We start from the raw sequence: 18,137 nt of genomic DNA on the forward strand, positions 1-18,137 counted from the left end.
ATTCACTGCGCGGACCTGGGATGGGCCAAATAATAAATGGGCTGTCTTGACTAGTTCGCCAACCACCGGCCCAAAAAGAAACTTCATCTTCTTCCTCCGGCTAATAACAGACCTCCAGTTCGTCTGCCTCCAACCTTCAGGGCTTCAGATCGCCGATCCATCGCCTAGAACGCCATGGGAGGGAGGCCAGGGGGGAGGGTCTGCTCCACTGGTAGCTGGGGCAGCTGCCCCACCCCGCGGTATGGGGAGCTCCGCCTCTGGTTGTGATATTGCTTTATTCTGAAGGAGGTTAATACAAGTTGCTACAGCGTGTATTGTCTTCGGCTGTTGTCTGAAGAAACGCCTGGTGTCTTCTATATTTTCGTGGGCTGTTGTGATATTCCTTTATTTCGAAGGGTATCTTTCATTGACCAACAGTTTTAGAGCTCACCGTGGTTCCCCCAACACACCACATGGCACCAAAGAGGAAGGTCAGCAATTCGGCAAGTGCGCAGGAGGCCCAACCAGCAGGTCTTGACATCGTACCGTAGGAGCCATCGAAGCAAGATTAGCTGAGGCTAGTCGGCGAGCGCGACAGGCAATAGACGTCGCATAACCATCGGTCTCTCAAATGCAAACTAGATCGAAGGGCAAGGACAGGCAATTGATGGAGGCTGAAGCCCAGAACCAGTTGAAGGCACTACGAGAGGAAGAATTCATATGTGAGCTGTTGCACCAGCAGATACAAGCAAAGAGAAGAATGCTATTGCAGATCCAAACACTGCATGGAGAAGGAACAACCAAAGCCTTAGTGGAACAAGCCTGGCAACCCACGCAAGCCACCCGGCACGCGTATCTCCTTTATCCAACGGTATACACACAGTCCACCATTTAAGTTGGTTAATATTCTTCTCGATTACCCATATAGTATTAACCACATCATAAATCCCTTACATTTACTCATGGGTCTTTAATTCTCAATTTATTAATTAGATGAATGGGCCCTGAGCCTGTTTATTCCAACAAAATTCACCTGTTTGTGATGAGAAATAGAGTTCAAAATCCATCGCAAACATTCGTTAACTACTGCCAAATATGCTATCCAGGTAATGGATAGTTGATTATAGTGTCTCTCCTAGTTGATAACACGGTCATATAAAAATCAGACTTCTTAGGCAAATTTACTCCTTGGGGAAAATATCTGTGTAGCAGCATCATAACCCATCAATCTTTTTACAGTATGGACGTTGACGCATATCTATACCCACCTATTGATCCATACAAATACACGAATGGGATCCCACCCTATGATCACCTCTAATACACTATAGTCAGGTTTCTTAGACTTAGCGGGAACTTATCCATTTGATTGAGTCTGTGATTTGGAGGCTGTTTGGAAGCGTTTCTTGTGAAACAGCTGCTCGCTATATAGTAGCCCCAGAAGACAAAGTCCGTGAAGAAAAAACATGCTTCAGCCCGTTCAGTTTTACCTACATTGCTTCATGCTTCATGCTTTAATACGGAACAGTGTCACTACATTGCTTCTGTGGGTGAATCAGTCGAACGAATTCTTAACATTTGTGCACATATTACTACGGCCATTTTTTCTTTAGTACTATAGATAATGTATCTTTCAATAGTAAGATGTCTTCTAATGGCTTCATTAATTTCAAGATTTATATTTAGTTTCTTTAAGGTTTTTAAATTAGAAAAGTGTTTGCTTGTAATATTAGAGGTGAGTATACATGTATATATACGGTAAACGTTAAGCAGTCAATCACTTACCGTTTAGCTTTTTATTCGGACTAAACAACCATTTAAACGGGCTAAACGATCATTGAATAATTTAAACAGCTGGTTAAATGGATATAGCTAGCCACTGTGTAGCGTTTACATGTCGTGTAAATGGTCTAAACGGCCGCGTCGGCGAATAAATGTTTAGGGTGTGTTAACAAGAAATTAGTCTAGTATCAGATAGAGATATAATCCGTCCGTTTCAAATTACATATTGTTTTAATTTTTTAAAAAATTGTATATGCAGAAAAGATAAGGCGATCTAAATTAGGACGCAGGGACTACAACGAAATTGCATCGGTTTTCCTATAAAAAAAATGAAATTGCTTCACTTGCATCGCCCAAGCAGTCTGACGCCAGCCCCCTCCTCACCCCACGCTCTTGGCGCCCTCTCTCTCTTCGGCTGTAAACCCATCCAACGCAAAAGCAAAACTCTACCTCCCCCACAGCCGCCGCGGCGTGCGCGATGGTCGTTTCCTTCAGGCTCTCTCGCCGCGGGCGCCGCATCCACCCGCCGCCGCCGGTACCGCTGTCCGCCTCCATCCACGCGGCCGATGATTCGCGTCCTCACGCCGCGGCATTCCTTGACGTGCCGCCCCCGCCGCCTGATCCGCCGTGCGAGGTGAGCTCTCTCACCTCATTTCTCCCCCCACCATCGCCATCGTCTATAATGATTGTGTTCTCCATTGTGTCTTCGTCCTAATCGATACCCTCCTGCGTTATACTAACGAATGGTTAAATGGTTTAATTGCTTTTTTACCTTGGTTCGTGTAGGCCGCCGTTTCGCGGCTTGATGCTGGAATCGCTGCTCGATCGGAATTGACTGACAGAAATGAAACTATTCCTGTTGAATCAGGTGAGACCACAATCGAATTCCCAGTAGTAATACGCCTTTCCCTGCCCAATTTCCTTACGTTTTGGAATCTTTTGTGCAAACACTCTCTTGCTGTAGATCTTGAGCCGTCCTTTGCACTGAACCTGTTTCCGGATGGGTATTCAGTCGGAGAGCCGGGCAAGGTCTGTATGTGAATTGCAACTGCCTGTTTGCCGCATGCAGTTTCAAATTGCGGATGTTGGTTTCTCTGTGCAGGGAATGCTTTTGTATCTGATTGGTGATGATCCAAAGAAGCGGCCATACAGCAGGGCATCGAGAGCTTTGCTTTCTGTAAGTACTGGTGTTTATTCTGGCTGTTGTATGATTGTATCTAGTGCATTATTATTAAGGATGTCTTCCAACAATGACAACGTTATCAGAATTATTATGAGTTTCATCAAGGTTTATTGGTGTTCTTTTCTTGAATCAAGAAGCTCTGCCTGTCATTTCACATTTTTACCAGCTAACCCAAATCTTCAAAATTCTGTCGCATGATTATTTAATTGTTTCTGTTGCAGCTGCTTGTGCATACATGTCTGTTTAATAATCCACTATTTGATTGTAATATCTGCTTGCAGGATATTGAGCATGGCTGCTTGCCTCAGGACATCTTACACGATATCCCTTGCAAATTCCAAAATGGATCGACTGTGTGTGAGGTTAGCCAAAATGGTACATTTTTTTGCAACTTTTTAGCATATTTGTATGTATACTGAGGTGTGTGTGGTCTCTTTTTACTGTCCAATAACTAGGTGAGGGACTACCAATCGGTTTTCTCTAATGGTGATGATTATTCAGGACATGACTTCCCAAGGGTTAATAGAGTCCATCTTAGGTTGGGCACTGAGTGTGTTGTGAAAGATCTGTCTTCCATTGCAGATGCTGCATGGACATATCATGATCAATTAGTGAGAACTTCTCTAAACCAGTGATATGCAAGGTTTTATGTCACTATTACTTTCAATAGCCTGCCTGGTTTACTTTGGTCTTTCATATTTCAGACTGCCGAGTCCATCATCCTCAATGCCTTGCAACCCAGACTTAATTTGGACCCTACACCTTGCCTTGAAATGCTTTGCAATTCAAGTGCTAAGAAGGTACCCTATCTTTCAACTTTCTGGATTCTAATTCAGTACTTTGTTCAGCTCATAAAGTAAATTTTCTTTGTAATTTTGTACCAAACACTATGCAAAATAGATTGATCTGGGTCTAAATAATGGAAGACAGCATAATAAAGATACCTCAGTTTTTATGATGTCTATCAATCCTCCTAAAAATTGCAAGACGAAGGAATTCAATGTCTGCAAAGGTGCAACACTTTGCATCGAGAATGCAGCTCTAGAGGGCATATCAAGTGGATTATTGGACAGCTTGTCAGTTAACTGTCCATCCACTATCCATGTTAACAATGCCAAATCAGCTGCAAATTCTGATACTAACAATACGGTTCAATCTTCTTCTACCCTTCCAAACAGTTCTGCCTTGTGTGACAGAATACAATGTGCATCAGATACGGCTCCTGATCATTTATTTCAGAGTAATGAACAGAGGGCGCAGGTAGAAATTTTACAGGTTGATCGTAAAACTGGACAACCAAAAAGGGTGACAGTTCTTCCACATAAGACAAAAAAGCCCTTAAATCTTCTGCATGAGAAGCATGAATTCAAAAAATGCAGCCCTCCAAACAAAATTGGAAGGTCGACTTCTCAGAATTCCAAAGGCCTTCATAAGTCAACAAGTTCTCGAAATAAAACAGTGCTTGATCTGGGATCTCCAAAAAGACTGCAAGTTGAGGCTAAGGTAGGTCCGACAATAGGCAAAAGGGGCATGGAAGTGCAGAAACAGGTGCCCTTTTCAGTGCCTCCAAGGGATCCATGTACATCCTTGAACACAACTAATCCAAGTGTTGACAGAATCCCTGAAAAGGTTAAATTGTTGCGTAATAGGTCGAATGAGCGTCATGTGGCCCCAATTGTAGACCGGAAAAATTCTGATATGGTAGATATCAATGTCCGTGAAACACCCATTGTAGGCTTAATCTCTGGAGCTTGTGAACCTGTTGAGGATATGACTGCTACAAAGTCCCACGGTACTGCTTCAAAGAGAAGGGCCTCTGAAACTTCTATCATTTCTTTGAACCATGAAATTAAATTGGAAGGGAAAAGGCAGCAAAATTTTGATACTCAGGTCAACACACCCTGTAAGAACAGAAGGTTTGAGGAACCAGCTGTTACTGGTGGCATTAGCAGTCAATTGGACATTGATCTAGAACTAGATAAGGGAAGACAGCAAATTGAAGATACGCCTCTTCTCAATATTTCTGCCAATTCTCCTGAATGCTGCAAGCCCAACGAATTCAACGTCTGCAAAGCTGTAGCTGTATGCAGTGAGAATGCAGCTCTAAAAGGCATGCCAACTGCTATGTTTAACAGCAGGCCGTTGGATTATCCATCATCTATCCATGTTAATAATACCAACTCAATTGTAGAATCTGATCCTGGTAGTGCCATTCGATCTCCTTGTACCCTTACAAACAGCTGTGCCTTATGTGACAGAAAACAAGCTGGATCAATTACTCCTGATCATTTGCTTCAGTGTAATGAAGAGCGGGCACAGGTAACAGTTTCACAGGTTGATCGTGAAAATAGAAAAACGGAAAGGGTGACAATAGTTTTACAGAATAGAAAGAAGTCTTTAAAATTGTTGAATGAAAGTCATGGATCCAAAAACCATGGTCCTCCAAACAGAAGTGAGTTGAGTTCTCAAAATTTCGTGAGAGATGAGTCAACAGGATCTTCAAATAAGGATGGGTTTCATTTGAGATCTCCAAAAGGACAGCAAGCTGAGGTTAATGTAGGTCAGATAATAGGCAATAAGGACATGAAAGTCCAGGAAAAGGCGCTCTTGTCAGTGCATTCAAGCTGTCATCCACGTATGTCCTTGAACACAAGCAATCTATGTGTTGAGAAAATCCCTGAAAAGGTTAAATCATTGCATATTAGGTTGACTGAGCGTCACGAGGCCCCAGTTGTGGACCTAAAAAATTATGACATGGCAGATCCCAGAGGTAGCAGAACACCCTCTGTAACCTTGTTCAGTGCAAATTCAAGTAAGATAGCTTGTGAACCTGGTAAGGATAAGGCTGCGACAGAAACCCAACTTAAGGTGCTGAATAGAAAGGTCACAGGAATTTCTACCATTTCTATGAACCAAGAATTCAACTTGAATGGGAAAAGGCCGCAGAAATTTGATATTCGCATCGAGCCGCCCTGTGAGAACAGAAGCTTAGAAGAGCCAGCTATTACTGGTGGTGTTAATGGCGAACCTGATATTGAAAAGATTATATCTGAGGTCATCCTGACTACCCAGAGGTATTGCTTTGTACATAGTACAACTTTTTTTTCTATTATCATTAGTTTATTATGAAATCAATGCGGTAAATATGATAGCACTGCTCAAGTTCATTATCTTTCTGCAGGCATGGACTGAACGAAAAGGCTGCTAAAAGTGATGTTCTTGAAACATCCTGGTTATTACCACCATGTGAATTCTTTCAGTTTGAGAATGTTGGCGAGATTCCAGTTATGAGGGATGAAACCATGACATGCAATGTGCCCAACGGAGCTACAAGAACCTGGAAGATTAGAAGACTTACTTTCCACCCTTCACAGTATTCCTGCTGTAATGGTGTGTTTTTTCTTTTGTAGAATCATGTTTCTTTTCTTGTAGAATCATATTTCGCTTTGAATACCCATTCTTTTCCTAAAGGTCATCATGCACAGCAGGTTCGATTGATAAATCTCAGTACACACTTTGCCTGCTTGACTTTGAACCACTGGATCATCAAATAACTGTGGGAGCCATCTATGGAGATGAGCAAGTACATATTGCTACTCTACCAACTTCTGTGAGCACTACTTAATTGGGCTGTATCATGAGGTTATGTTACCTCTTGATTTCTGTCTTATCTGTGGGATGTTTTGCAGTGTCATGCAGAAAAGTTTGTGGATCAATTCGTTTCACTGGTAAGCATTTTCCAAAGCAATCACTATTTGGCCACAGCGAAGTTAGCCTGTACTGTTTTACATTTTCGGCAATACGAGGGTTGCTAAATGGTTCTAAACCGTATTATCACTCCTTGTTTATGAATGTATATAAAATTCTATACCCGTCTTCTTTTCCTTAGAATCTGGGAATCAGCAATCATCAAACATTTATGATCATTATCAATATGATACTCATTTGGTAAAATTTTAGTTTTATTCATCAATTCTGCATCATCTGTGTAGATGAAACGCGATGGATACAACCTTCGCAACGATGAAGTCAGTAATGGATCATCTGAACTCAGACAGGTAAGCTTAGGAATACTATCACTCTAGAAAGTTGGTAGCATTTGTCTTTTGGCATTTGGGACACTGAAGCATATGATTTATTATTCATATTTGCACATGTTGTTTGCACCATTTACTCGTATGGCTTTGCCTTTTTCAGCAATCCCAAGATGTCTCTCATCTAGGCTACCCGATTGGAGAAGATGCAGGATACCAGATGTTCTCACCTTCTGCTGCGAATAGTTTGCTGAGTAGCACGGACAACAAAGTAGGCTGTACCTTCCAGAATAAGCTTCCAGATTTTCATGCAACTTTTCCACAGCCATTGACTCAGCAGTTGGTACTGACAGAACAACCGCTGACCTTAGAAAGCCCAGAAGCATTTTTCTTGAATTCCAGTCATCTACCAGGTAGTCAGCAGTATACTGGCCAATATCTCCAGGACCAGGGTTCATCATTTGCCTGTAACCCATTTGCAACGGATCGGCACCAATATCCATCTGTACAACCATCTCAGGAAGTTTCCCTGGATCAGTACTTGCAATGCAGAGAAGATATAGTAGGATTCAGTGCAAGCAGATACATCCAGTTGCACCAGGAAGCTTTGATGGATCAGTATTTGCAATACCGACATGATTTACCAGGTTTCATTGACACGTACGGTATGAGAATGACTGCAAGGTACAGCCAGTGGCACCAGGAAGTTCCAACAGATCAGTACTTGCGATACACACATGATATACCATGGTTCAGTGACATGTATGGGGCGAGAATGAGTACAAGCAACTACGGTCAGTGGCGCCAGGTTTGCACACAGATGGGCAATGTGGTTTACCAGTGGGATCTACCAGCTTTCGGCAGGCAGATTCACAACAGCCCTTGGAGCACACTACCGGAGCTGCAACCGATTAGGAGGGCCCCAGATGAGCTCCAGGAGCATGGGCTTTGATGGCAATGTCACAAGCACACCGGTTCAGATCCCCATGCCTCTCGGTTTCCAGTTCCCGTTGCAAGGAATGTGGTGATGTTGTGATGCCTAGTGTGGTTTTGGCTGGCGCTTCATTCGTGCATGTTACATACTAATACAATACAGGCAGTAGAGGATACAAATTTCGTTACAGATAGTAGTTGATGTGTGAAGTTCCTTGTTCTGTTGTTTCTGTGTGAATGAACGATACGGTCCTATACTTTTTTACGGTTTATCAGATAGTTATTAGGGTGTCTCTAAACTTTAGCGCCTCATGGTTCATGAGTAAGTTTGAAACATATATAAGGGAAAGACATATACCGTCAGAAACTGATTAAAATTCTCGATGTCCTTGCTTCATTGTTCCGGTCCAGTTTCCTCCGGTCTGGTTCTGCTTTCGATTTTGTTACTCAAATACAATTTACAAAATGCTTAAGTGCCGTATCAAACTGAGCGTTGACCAGATAGAAATTCCTACTGATAAATATTTCTAAGGATGTTGAATAAAAGTTGATGATATTACAAAATAGTACTGCGGCAAAAAAGTTCTTAGGAACTTAATCTCACAAAAACACACGCACAAGTTTCCTTGAAGAGGGCACTCATGGCACGATGAAAACGTCAGTTTTTGTTTCCTTATTCGTAGTAGTAAAAACCAAGCTAAGTTCTTAAAAATCATCCAGGCGACAACATGCATAGAGCACTGACCAGTACTGACCACGCTTGAAAAGTTGAAGTCCACCCGCCCTGACAAATCAACGCGCCAACAACGGATCATTCTTCAATGATTTACATATTGTTGACGTGAAAACGTGTTAATGCACGCGCTAAATACCGAGCACGTCACGTGCAGCATGTAGGGAAGCGTCTCGCGGCGCCGCTGCACAGACAGGTCAGACTGGTACGGTGGAATGGTACATCGGTTTCGCCAGGGCATCCCTATGAAGATCCAACGAACGCTTGCCCGGGAGGGACCCTATCGGGACAACCGCACCTTGGGTTATTCTAAGGTCGGTAGGTCACCAAGAATATCCTCAAACGCTGAAGAGACGAAGGAATAACAACAAATTAGGGTTGGAATAGCTTGGGTTTGGAAAAATGCAAAAGAAAAGGTACAAATATAAAAGATTGTGTTTTGATCGATTGGATACACTAAATCGGCTAGACCCTTTATATTATATTTGTAGGGAGGGGAGGTCTTACCCTACTAGAAGTTGAAACTCATATAAACTTGTGTTAAAATACAAATCCTAACTCTGATTGTACAGCTGGAACCGGTCCGACCTAGCTTTTTTTGTCAAATCTTCCCGAAATCATAACTCTCTTGTCCACACTCCAAATCAGGCGTTCCATATATGCATTTCGATCGTCTCGGCAAGAGCTACACAATGGTGAAGTCAGGTTTACATTTTGATAAAGTAACCTAGACTGGTCTGATTGGTCCGTGCATACTGGTATGGCCAGCCGTGCCAATGTTGGTTGTCAACATCTATATATAGAGCTGTTATCTCACAAGAATGGACCAGACCACACTGACAAAACCCAAAGCCTTGTGTTGACGCAAAATCCGGTCAACGTACCGAATGTGTTAGGACGAGCGGATCACAACAGATCTCCTCTACGATGCTCATGTGCAAATCGGTATGGCCGGTATGCAGGCCGGTCTAACCGGTCCATCAGGCGCACCGCGAAAACATATTATCACCGGCCAGGAGGGATCCGTTGGGGCTGGTGAGGCTACAATATCCTGAGGTCGGCAATCTACTTAGAACGCTCTCGAACACCGTAGAAAAGCAAAAAGAACAATAATTAGGATTTGAAAAAGAGAAAGGTTTGGAGATAAAAAAAGTAAAGTTACTTGTGTTTGATTCGATTAGGTTGTCCTCTATCGTTCGTGGCCCTTCATACATATGGTATTAACCACCTCGTAACTCTTATGCACTTACTCATGAACCTTTAATTTTTAATTTATTATTTAGATAAATGGGCCTGGAGCCCGTTCATTTCAACATGCTCCACCTTAGCTCGCTAGCCATGCCGCGACAGCTACGACCTCACACACATAGTATGCGTGAGCCGTGTCGCACCTTGGGTTTGCGTGACCAACATCCTCTGCTCGCCGTGTCGTGGTGCCATCCCATTACAACATCCGGTCGCACCACCACCATAGCGGTGCTCCCGCACTCCGATCGACCCGGCCACTGGCCACGTCTGGCCCCTACCGGTTGGGATTGCGAGCCGAAGACGACATCCAACTTGGCATCATCTTATCCGTCCACTGTGTTGGCCCGACCACCTTGTCCGACCGATCCTCACCAACTACAGCCGCTCGAACGGTCTAGGCCTCCGGCTTGGAGTGTCCAACATCGTACTGGTCGGACGGCCGACTACCGCCATGCTTCACCTTGCACCGCACCGAGTAGCTTCCCGACGTTCGTGAGGTATGAACCGATGGAAAAAATAACTTTCAGTTTTAAATTAATCCGAAGGTAAATTATAACCATGATGAAAATTGCGTACAAAAAACGAACATATGTAAACATGCTGATCAAGAGATTTAAGATAAAGCATTGCAACAGCAAAATTAACCCTAACCAGATCATACTAGCTATGAAAGACATAGTTAGGGATAGAAAACCGTACGTCTTTAGACTGACCGGAATAACCGGATAAAGAAGACAACGGCGACGATCAGCACCTCCGCGCACTTGACTGCGCCGAGTCGCGCCCCACTGACGAGAAGGAAGACGAGCCGTGGCAACGAGGACGTAGAGGACGATGATGTGAAAGCGTTCGAGCAGTCGCGCAGAGCGCTTCCCAAAAATCTTATTCACCCTCTCCCGGTGCAGGATCGCTGAGGACGAGGTTCCGGAGACCTGCTCTCCCAATCGCCGGTGCACGCCGACGAACGAGATGAAGTAGCGTACGCGGCGGCGCAGCAGGCAGGTCGAGGTGTGTTGTGCGTCTTTTGTTGTGTTCTTTTCTAGCTGGCACCCGTGCGTATTTATAGGAAGGAACTGCTAGGGTTTTGGTGTCCCAAAAACCAAGTCGGTTACGAGTCCCAAAATTCCGCGCGTGAGATCCGTAAGCCGCGTTCCTGCAAGGATTGGACCGGATTTTGGCGGACCATTCACGTGCGCATCGCGTGCCCTTCGCCCGAAGCCCAAGCCCGGCGAGGCGAGCGAGCGAGCGCGCTCGCGTGTTCTTCCTTCTTTCTCTCACCCACACTTGCAAGAGCATGGAGAGCATCCAACTATTTAAGTTGGATTTTCTCCACCTCCACTAGCAAGGTGGGACTAACTTGTTGCCATGCATCTTTGCACTAATGGGCCTTTGAGATTTTATTGGAATTATTTGAATTTACATAGTGGGCCTTTAGGGCCCAAATATTCCAACAATCCCCCACCAGATCTTAAAGTCTCATTATGACTTTACCTCAACCCAATGTTGTTTGATATACAAGTGTTTGAATAGAGACTGTTAAGTTGAATTTCCATCTAGAATAGCAAGTTACACTCATTCACAACTTGAACAATGGATTAAGCCTTGAATTGCAAGTTTTGTTCGAGTGAGTTTCACTTATAGTCAAACTGATACTTGACCTCCAGTAGGCTACTTCGTGGTTGGAGCATATAGGTCGTACTCCCTGGTCTCTTCATAAGTTTAATAGAGATCACCCGAATCTCACAGACTGCGACCGTCCAGCAGTCGGGCTCACATTGGTGTATTCTTTCAAGAACGTTCTGCAGGATAACGTCTTTGCTAATTAAAGCCAACAGAATACATTAAGGCCAATGCCAATCTGCCATGCAGTAATCGAGAGTATTGCATCCTTCTCGAGTGAGTTAAAAGGTTATTTTTATGCTAACCTCTAACTTGTTCTTCCCAAATCCTAATTTACGGGATCTCCGATCACATAGGTTGGGTTACCACTAGGGAATAGCTTATACGGGTCTCAAACCCATCTCCTTAGATGCATTGTCTATCACATTGCGTGACAGCCCCTTGGTGAACGGATCAGCTAGATTTTTCTCAGTGTGGACATAAGCCACAGTGATAACTCCGGAGTTTCTCATTTTCCTGACTGATTTTAATTGTCTCTTGATATGTCTTGAAGACTTCGTATTGTCCTTTGAACTGTCTACCTTGATGTAACACCCTAATGTAATTTTCCCAAATTTTTATGAATTTATTTTGGCTCAAATAAAATTTCCAGGGTTTTCTCTAGTTTTTGTGGCATTTAAAGTAATTTTTATAACATAATAAAATAAAATTTAATATAAGATCAACTTGTTTGTGCATTCATGCTGGAGCATTATTTTTTTTATGTTGAGTGTATAGGGTTTGAATTCAAATTTTATTTGAATTCAAATAGATTTGTTTGAATTAGTTTGAGTTTGGAAAAGAGAAAGAAAAGAGAAGGAAAAGAGCAGCCCAGCCCAACAGCTCCCTCCCCTTCTCTCCTTCACGGGCTCCCTCTCCTTTTCTTCCTGGCCTAAGCCACCCGAGCCCATCTCCTCTCCTCCTTCCGCGTGGGCCACCGTCGGCCCAAGTTCTCCTCTCCCTCTCTCTCTCTCTCCCGCGGGCTCTGTTCTCTCTCTCCTCTTTTCCCTGGCCCGAATCTCCCCCCCGTGGCTCGGTTTCCTCTCCCCGAGTGGGCCGCGCCCCGGCCCAGTTCCTCCTCAGCCCCGCGCCTCTCTTCTCTCTCTTCCTGGGCCGCAGCGCCTCCCTCGGCCCAGCCCGCATGCGCTGCCTTTTCCGCCCCCGCTCTCTCCCTCGCGGTCGCTGACAGGGGGACCCCACCTGTCGGGGTCGTCCCCTTCCCCGCATCCGAGCCGGACTCGAGCTCGAGTCCGAGCTCGACCGACCCCGCCGCGCCGTCTTCATCTCGGGCCCGCACACAAGGGCGCCGCAGCCGCCACTATAAAGCCCCGCCTCCCCTAGGGTTTCTCCCAGGTCGCCGTCGTGCCCCGCTCGCGCCAAACCCTAACCGCCGCTGCTCGCCATTGCCGTGCGTCTCGGGCCGCCGCCGCGCCGTCCCCTTGCCGCCCTCTGCTGTCGCCTAAGCACCGTGGGCTTACCCCGGTGGGGTAAGGACGCTCATCCTCCTCGTTTCTCCCTCGGTCTCGCTTTCCCGGAGCCGCGCGGGCTCACCGGAGCTCCCGAGCCGTCCGCCGCCGCCGCCCGGCCGCTACGGCCAATTTGGCCGTCCCCGAACCCCCTAGGTCTATTCCTTGTGCTTCCCTCGTACTCCTTCATCATGTCCTTATACCGCACCATGTCGCGAATATTATGTGGGCCCCGAATGGCAATGTCATCACTGCATGGTCAAGGTTAATGAGAAATACATGTTCCGAAATAATTTTTTTACTTCTCGACGGTTTCAATGTAAGCCTGAATAAATACATCATTAGAGTGTCAAAGTAATTCATTTATACTATAATAACATGTATACATCTTTTTTCACTTTCAATAATTATTCAATTTGATATTTCACGTTGCACATAAACATTCAATTTGAAATTTTACATTCACACATTTCATATTTCACATTCAAATCCACGTATGGTCATATATACGTACTGTCATTCTAAAAATAAAAAAATCCTACTATCCTAATTTTGTATCCATATTTTTCTAAATATTATTCCTCTCTCTCAACGTATATACTCCCATTCCAAAAAATAACAATCTACTCTTGTGGCAGAACCAACCTGAATTACACTAGCTCAAGTGCGCTGATCCTTTCTCGGAAGGCAGTAAATACTCAACCGCACTTCAAACGGTGTAACCCCGTGGTCTGTCAGGTAAAGTCCTGATAGAACTACCTAACTCAGGATCAAAACAAGGTACCTCGCACGAAGGCAAGTTCAGAGATACAAACACCGACAATTTCACATCATAGGTATAATATTACATTATTATTCAAACATATACGGTAGCAAGACCTAACTAGTACGAATTTATACAAAAGTTTTTGAACTTAGAGTATCTGCAGCGGAAAGCAAAATACGACACTAGACGTCGCAGAACGGATATTGAGCTAAGCCCAAGCTCAACATCACTCGGAAGGACCTGTGTTGGCCGGGCACGGATCCCATTCCACGGACCAACCATCAGAAAGGGCATAGGGCCAGGGTACAGGCAGAGCGGAGTCCTCAGGGGGATTACCTGAAAACAAAAGTTACATCGCAAGACTGAGTATTCTAATACTCAGTAAGGCTTACCCGTTTCATGGTATACTTAGCCATGTAGCTAGACTATGAAGGCTTGTAATGGTTCTAGGTATAATTTCAGCTGAAAAACAACAAAGAGTAGATCCTTAACTTCAACTTTTAGCTTTCAAATTCTAGTTGGTTATCCATTCTAGGTAAGCAACTATAGTTAGCCAAGCATGGTAGAACTTTTTTAACAAACATCATTTTAAATCATCATCAGGTTGCTCTTATTACTCTATGTGGCAAAGGGATCAAGCAGTCTCAATCTCCGCGAGAAACGGATGATTCTGAATCGAATTTCAAAACCTTGCAAGGGTAAACCTAACTCACACGCTTGGAACATCCAACGATTTTTCCGAAGCAACCGTTTGCCTTTCATTCCGACTCGTGGATCAGTGCCACCACAAGCGACTGTAGAACCATACGCACATCCAATGTGCAGGACGCATGTCTGTAGCGTGACTACATGACCGTACTCCTGTCCGCTGTGCAGAACGTACTCCTGCACGTTGGTGCTTGTGCGAAAAACCAAATTATTGGTGGTGGGGGGTATGTCCACTCCTCGGGCCGATTGGTTACTAGGCTTACCGCTTACCATATTTTGCGGCATGTGGCTTGTACTTTCAAACGCTTAACCACCGCTACCACACACTGCGACCTTATCAAATTTTCATCAACACAGATGGGGTTTCTGCCAAAGTTATGAATCATAATGACAACCCCGTTCGTCATCCTTATAGTGGTTGCAAGAATGTAAACATTGCAACTCCTGTAAAGCTCGCGAGCGACAGGGAATTACTCTACTTCTACCGGTCCTATTAGCTTAGCAGCTAGTCGGACTCAGGTTCTAGTATTCAATACATAGGTTTCTAGGAATATGCAACTAAGGTTTCAATACAATTTCTGGAAACTTAAATGCACAAGTAGATATACACGAATATATAAATTGTAGTGTAGTAAAAATAGCGGTTTATGTTCGGGGCTTGCCTTCTTGGGTGGGGCTGGGTTCAGGGATGTCAATAACTTCTGAACTTTGGTTCGGGGCTTCAGTTAATTCCTCGGCGACGTTCACTTAGTCTTCCTAAATGCCCTGCTCGGTTTCCGGAATCAACTCGTAGGTTCCGTCGGCGAGTGTAGTTGAATCTACATGATATGCAGTGATGTGAAGCAATGGTCGTTGATTTAAAAACTTTACTTCACGATAAAGTTGTAATATAATAAACAAATATTCTATTTAGCAGACATGTCATCTATTCTTATACTGGGCAATCATTTATCGAGTATAAACATAATTACCTAATTGCATTAAGTGACAAGTTGAGTTATTCTAAGCCACTAAACTAATTACAGTAAGTAGCATTGGAAAAGATCCTAATTTATCTAATCAATTCCCTTAAACATTACTAGTTGGTTTAATTAACTAATTACTCATTCAATAAGAGTTGGGGTTATTATTTTAATCAAACAATATTTGGATCATGAACTATTTTTCTAGTTGGATCTACTGCAAACCTAAGGATAAAATTTTTTCTGGAAGAATATTGATTTGAATCTAAGCTATTGTGATTTTATCAAGATTTTTATCCTTATAGCCATTATGCTATAAAATAAACAAAATCAGCATTGTGATATTAAGATCTATTTATATCAGAAGTTCTACACTAGATTTTGTGCTGTAATTTTGTGAACATATAACACTACTCAAAAGTAACACCCTAATTTAATTTCATAAATTTTCATAACCCAGAACTATTATTCATGAATTAGCTTTGAATCTAAGCCTAAATTCTTAACTCAAGCTACTCTATGCTTCTGTTATTCAAAATTTTATCATGGATTGCACATATTGCAAGAAAGTTGGAATAAAATTCTTAGCTACAAACATTAATAGACTCATCCTTGAATAAATCCTAAAGCTTTCATCAGTATAACACAAGAACACTTAAACATTATAGCTAGGAAACAGTTCTAAGTCTACAAATTTTATATAGAGCTATACATGAGACACATGTCCTATGTTTCAAATTTCAGCACCAGCACAGCTATGTATCAAGAGATCTAATTAGCATACCCATTTTCTAGTATTTATTCTAATTCAGAATATTTACTTAATCAGCTTAAGGTTATAACACAAAAGTTGTAGAGTTTACTTCAAGGATTAAACAAAACTAGTTTGACATTTTTTTTAATTTTCCAGAAATTCTTACAAATTTCTAAAGATCATTGATTTTGAATTGAGGGGAGGGACTCAAATCTTGCAGTCACACCCTCAGAAAGATTTAAATCAAAGCAATTGAGTCCTTGGCTCATCGGGGAAGAGAGCCAAGATTCACCGGCCAAATTCCGACGATGGTGGTCGCCGGCGGCGAGGGGGAACCGGCCAGGAAGTAGCAGGGGGCTAGGGGGAGCCTTACTGGGGGTGCTGTGCAAGTCAGGGTTGACCGGAGGGGGTGGGACGGCGACGACCCGAGGCGGCGGCGATAGAGCTCAACTAGGGTGGCGGCCGGCCTGGGGGCGGCACGTGGGAGCTGCCAGAGCAGGAGGTGGCACCGGCAGAGCGGCAGCGGCGGTGAGCGGCGGCGGAGGGGCAGCTCGGAGGGCGGCAGAGCAGCGTGGCGTGCTCGGGGAAAGCCAGCAAGAAGGTGTTGAGGCGGTGGGCGAGCGCGGGGGCGACGTGTGGAGGTCAGGAGAGGCAGGGGGAGGCCTCGATCAGCACAGCACGGCAGCCAGCGGCGGCGCTGCTGCGCGGCAGAGGAGGAGCAGAGGAAGAAGAAGGGGGGGGGGGTAGGGGCTGCTGTGAAATTTCAAAAACTTCAGGGACCTCACTGTAATATAGAATTTCCCACTATTCTAAAGCTCAAATGAGAAAAGGATTAAAATAAAAGTTGTAGAACATTTCAAACCCTACAAATTTTATTTAGGGTTCAATTTCAAAAACTCAAAGGATAGAACTTTATTTTAAAACCTTGGACTTAATTCAAACTTTTTAAAATTTTTGTCCTTATTAGGGTAAATTTCATGTAACCTTGGACTTAATTGCAAGTTTTTATGCAATGTAATGATGACTACTACTTTTACACTTTAACCTCTAGTAAAAATTGAAAGTTACATTTTTAATTCAAATATTTTGCATAAAAGGACTCATACTTTTGAAAAATTTCCCATAAATCCTTATTTCCACACATTCACTCAATTTCACTCAATTCAATACATACATTACACATTCTTTCCTAATGTTTTACAATTTTGACACCTAGGGTGTCACAACCTTCCCCCGTAGGTGTCACAACCTTCCCCCCTAAAAGGAATCTCGTCCTGAGATTACAAAAATGGTAGATTTGGATAGTAGATACCTAAGGATTCTTAAGGAACTCGGGAAAGTTTTTCTAAAGATAATCTTCAGTCTCCCAGGTGGCTTCATCAATGGTATGGTGGTCCCATAAGATCTTATACATCTTAAGCTTCTTTCTTCTAGTGGCTTTCTCCTTGGTATCTAGAATTTGAAGGGGTTGTTCGACATAGGATAGATCAGGCTTGATCTCGATGGCTTGGGATTCAATGATCTCAGTAGGCACTTTGATGCATTTCTTGAGTTGAGATATATAAAAGACATCATGAATGGAAGACGAAGTCTGTAAGCCACTGGGCCACAAGTTTTGGTGATTTCGAAAGATCCGATATATCGAGGTGCTAATTTTCCTTTTATGCCGAAACGTTGAACACCCTTAGTAGGAGATACTCGAAGATAGACATAATCTCCTACTTGGAATTGTAATGGTTTTCTTCTTTGGTCTGCATAACTTTTTTGTCTAGACTGGGCGGCCTTAAGATTGACTTGGATAAGCTTGACTTTATCTTCGGCTTCGGTAACTAAATCTGGTCCAAAGATTTAGCGTTCACCGGTTTCAGACCAACTCAAAGGAGTTCGATATCTTCGACCGTTCAACGCCTCAAAGGGAGCCATTTGAAGA

The 18,137-nt window shown here is 43.5% G+C and overlaps 1 protein-coding gene across 2 annotated transcripts; it reads left to right on the top strand.

The window, feature by feature from the left end:
* The first annotated feature begins 2,133 nt into the window (after nt 1-2,133).
* On the top strand, nt 2,134-8,267 carry LOC112896032. 2 transcript variants are annotated; one of them, XM_025964064.1, is made up of 13 exons: nt 2,134-2,395; nt 2,548-2,629; nt 2,726-2,790; nt 2,864-2,938; nt 3,226-3,306; nt 3,400-3,555; nt 3,649-3,744; nt 3,845-6,018; nt 6,126-6,334; nt 6,433-6,554; nt 6,634-6,672; nt 6,937-7,002; nt 7,142-8,267. In XM_025964064.1, exons 1-13 carry the CDS (start codon nt 2,240-2,242, stop codon nt 7,928-7,930), a joined length of 4,110 nt encoding a protein of 1,369 aa, XP_025819849.1. In that variant the 5' UTR covers nt 2,134-2,239; the 3' UTR covers nt 7,931-8,267. The 2 variants fall into 2 exon arrangements, with proteins under 2 accessions (XP_025819849.1, XP_025819850.1); XM_025964065.1 differs by lacking the exon at nt 2,726-2,790 and having other exon boundaries at nt 2,548-2,655; nt 6,430-6,554.
* The last annotated feature ends 9,870 nt before the right edge of the window (nt 8,268-18,137 follow it).

The sequence above is a fragment of the Panicum hallii genome, chromosome 5 (genome assembly GCF_002211085.1).
Source record: "Panicum hallii strain FIL2 chromosome 5, PHallii_v3.1, whole genome shotgun sequence".
Lineage (NCBI taxonomy): Eukaryota > Viridiplantae > Streptophyta > Magnoliopsida > Poales > Poaceae > Panicum > Panicum hallii.

What these genes read in the sequence shown, in the direction of transcription:
- LOC112896032 (XM_025964064.1), top strand. Translation starts at nt 2,240, where the DNA reads ATGGTCGTTTCCTTCAGGCTCTCTCGCCGCGGGCGCCGCATCCACCCG. An exon ending in CGCCTGATCCGCCGTGCGAG is followed by an intron (nt 2,396 to 2,547) that starts GTGAGCTCTCTC and finishes TGGTTCGTGTAG; the next exon opens with GCCGCCGTTTCGCGGCTTGA. An exon ending in AACTATTCCTGTTGAATCAG is followed by an intron (nt 2,630 to 2,725) that starts GTGAGACCACAA and finishes CTCTTGCTGTAG; the next exon opens with ATCTTGAGCCGTCCTTTGCA.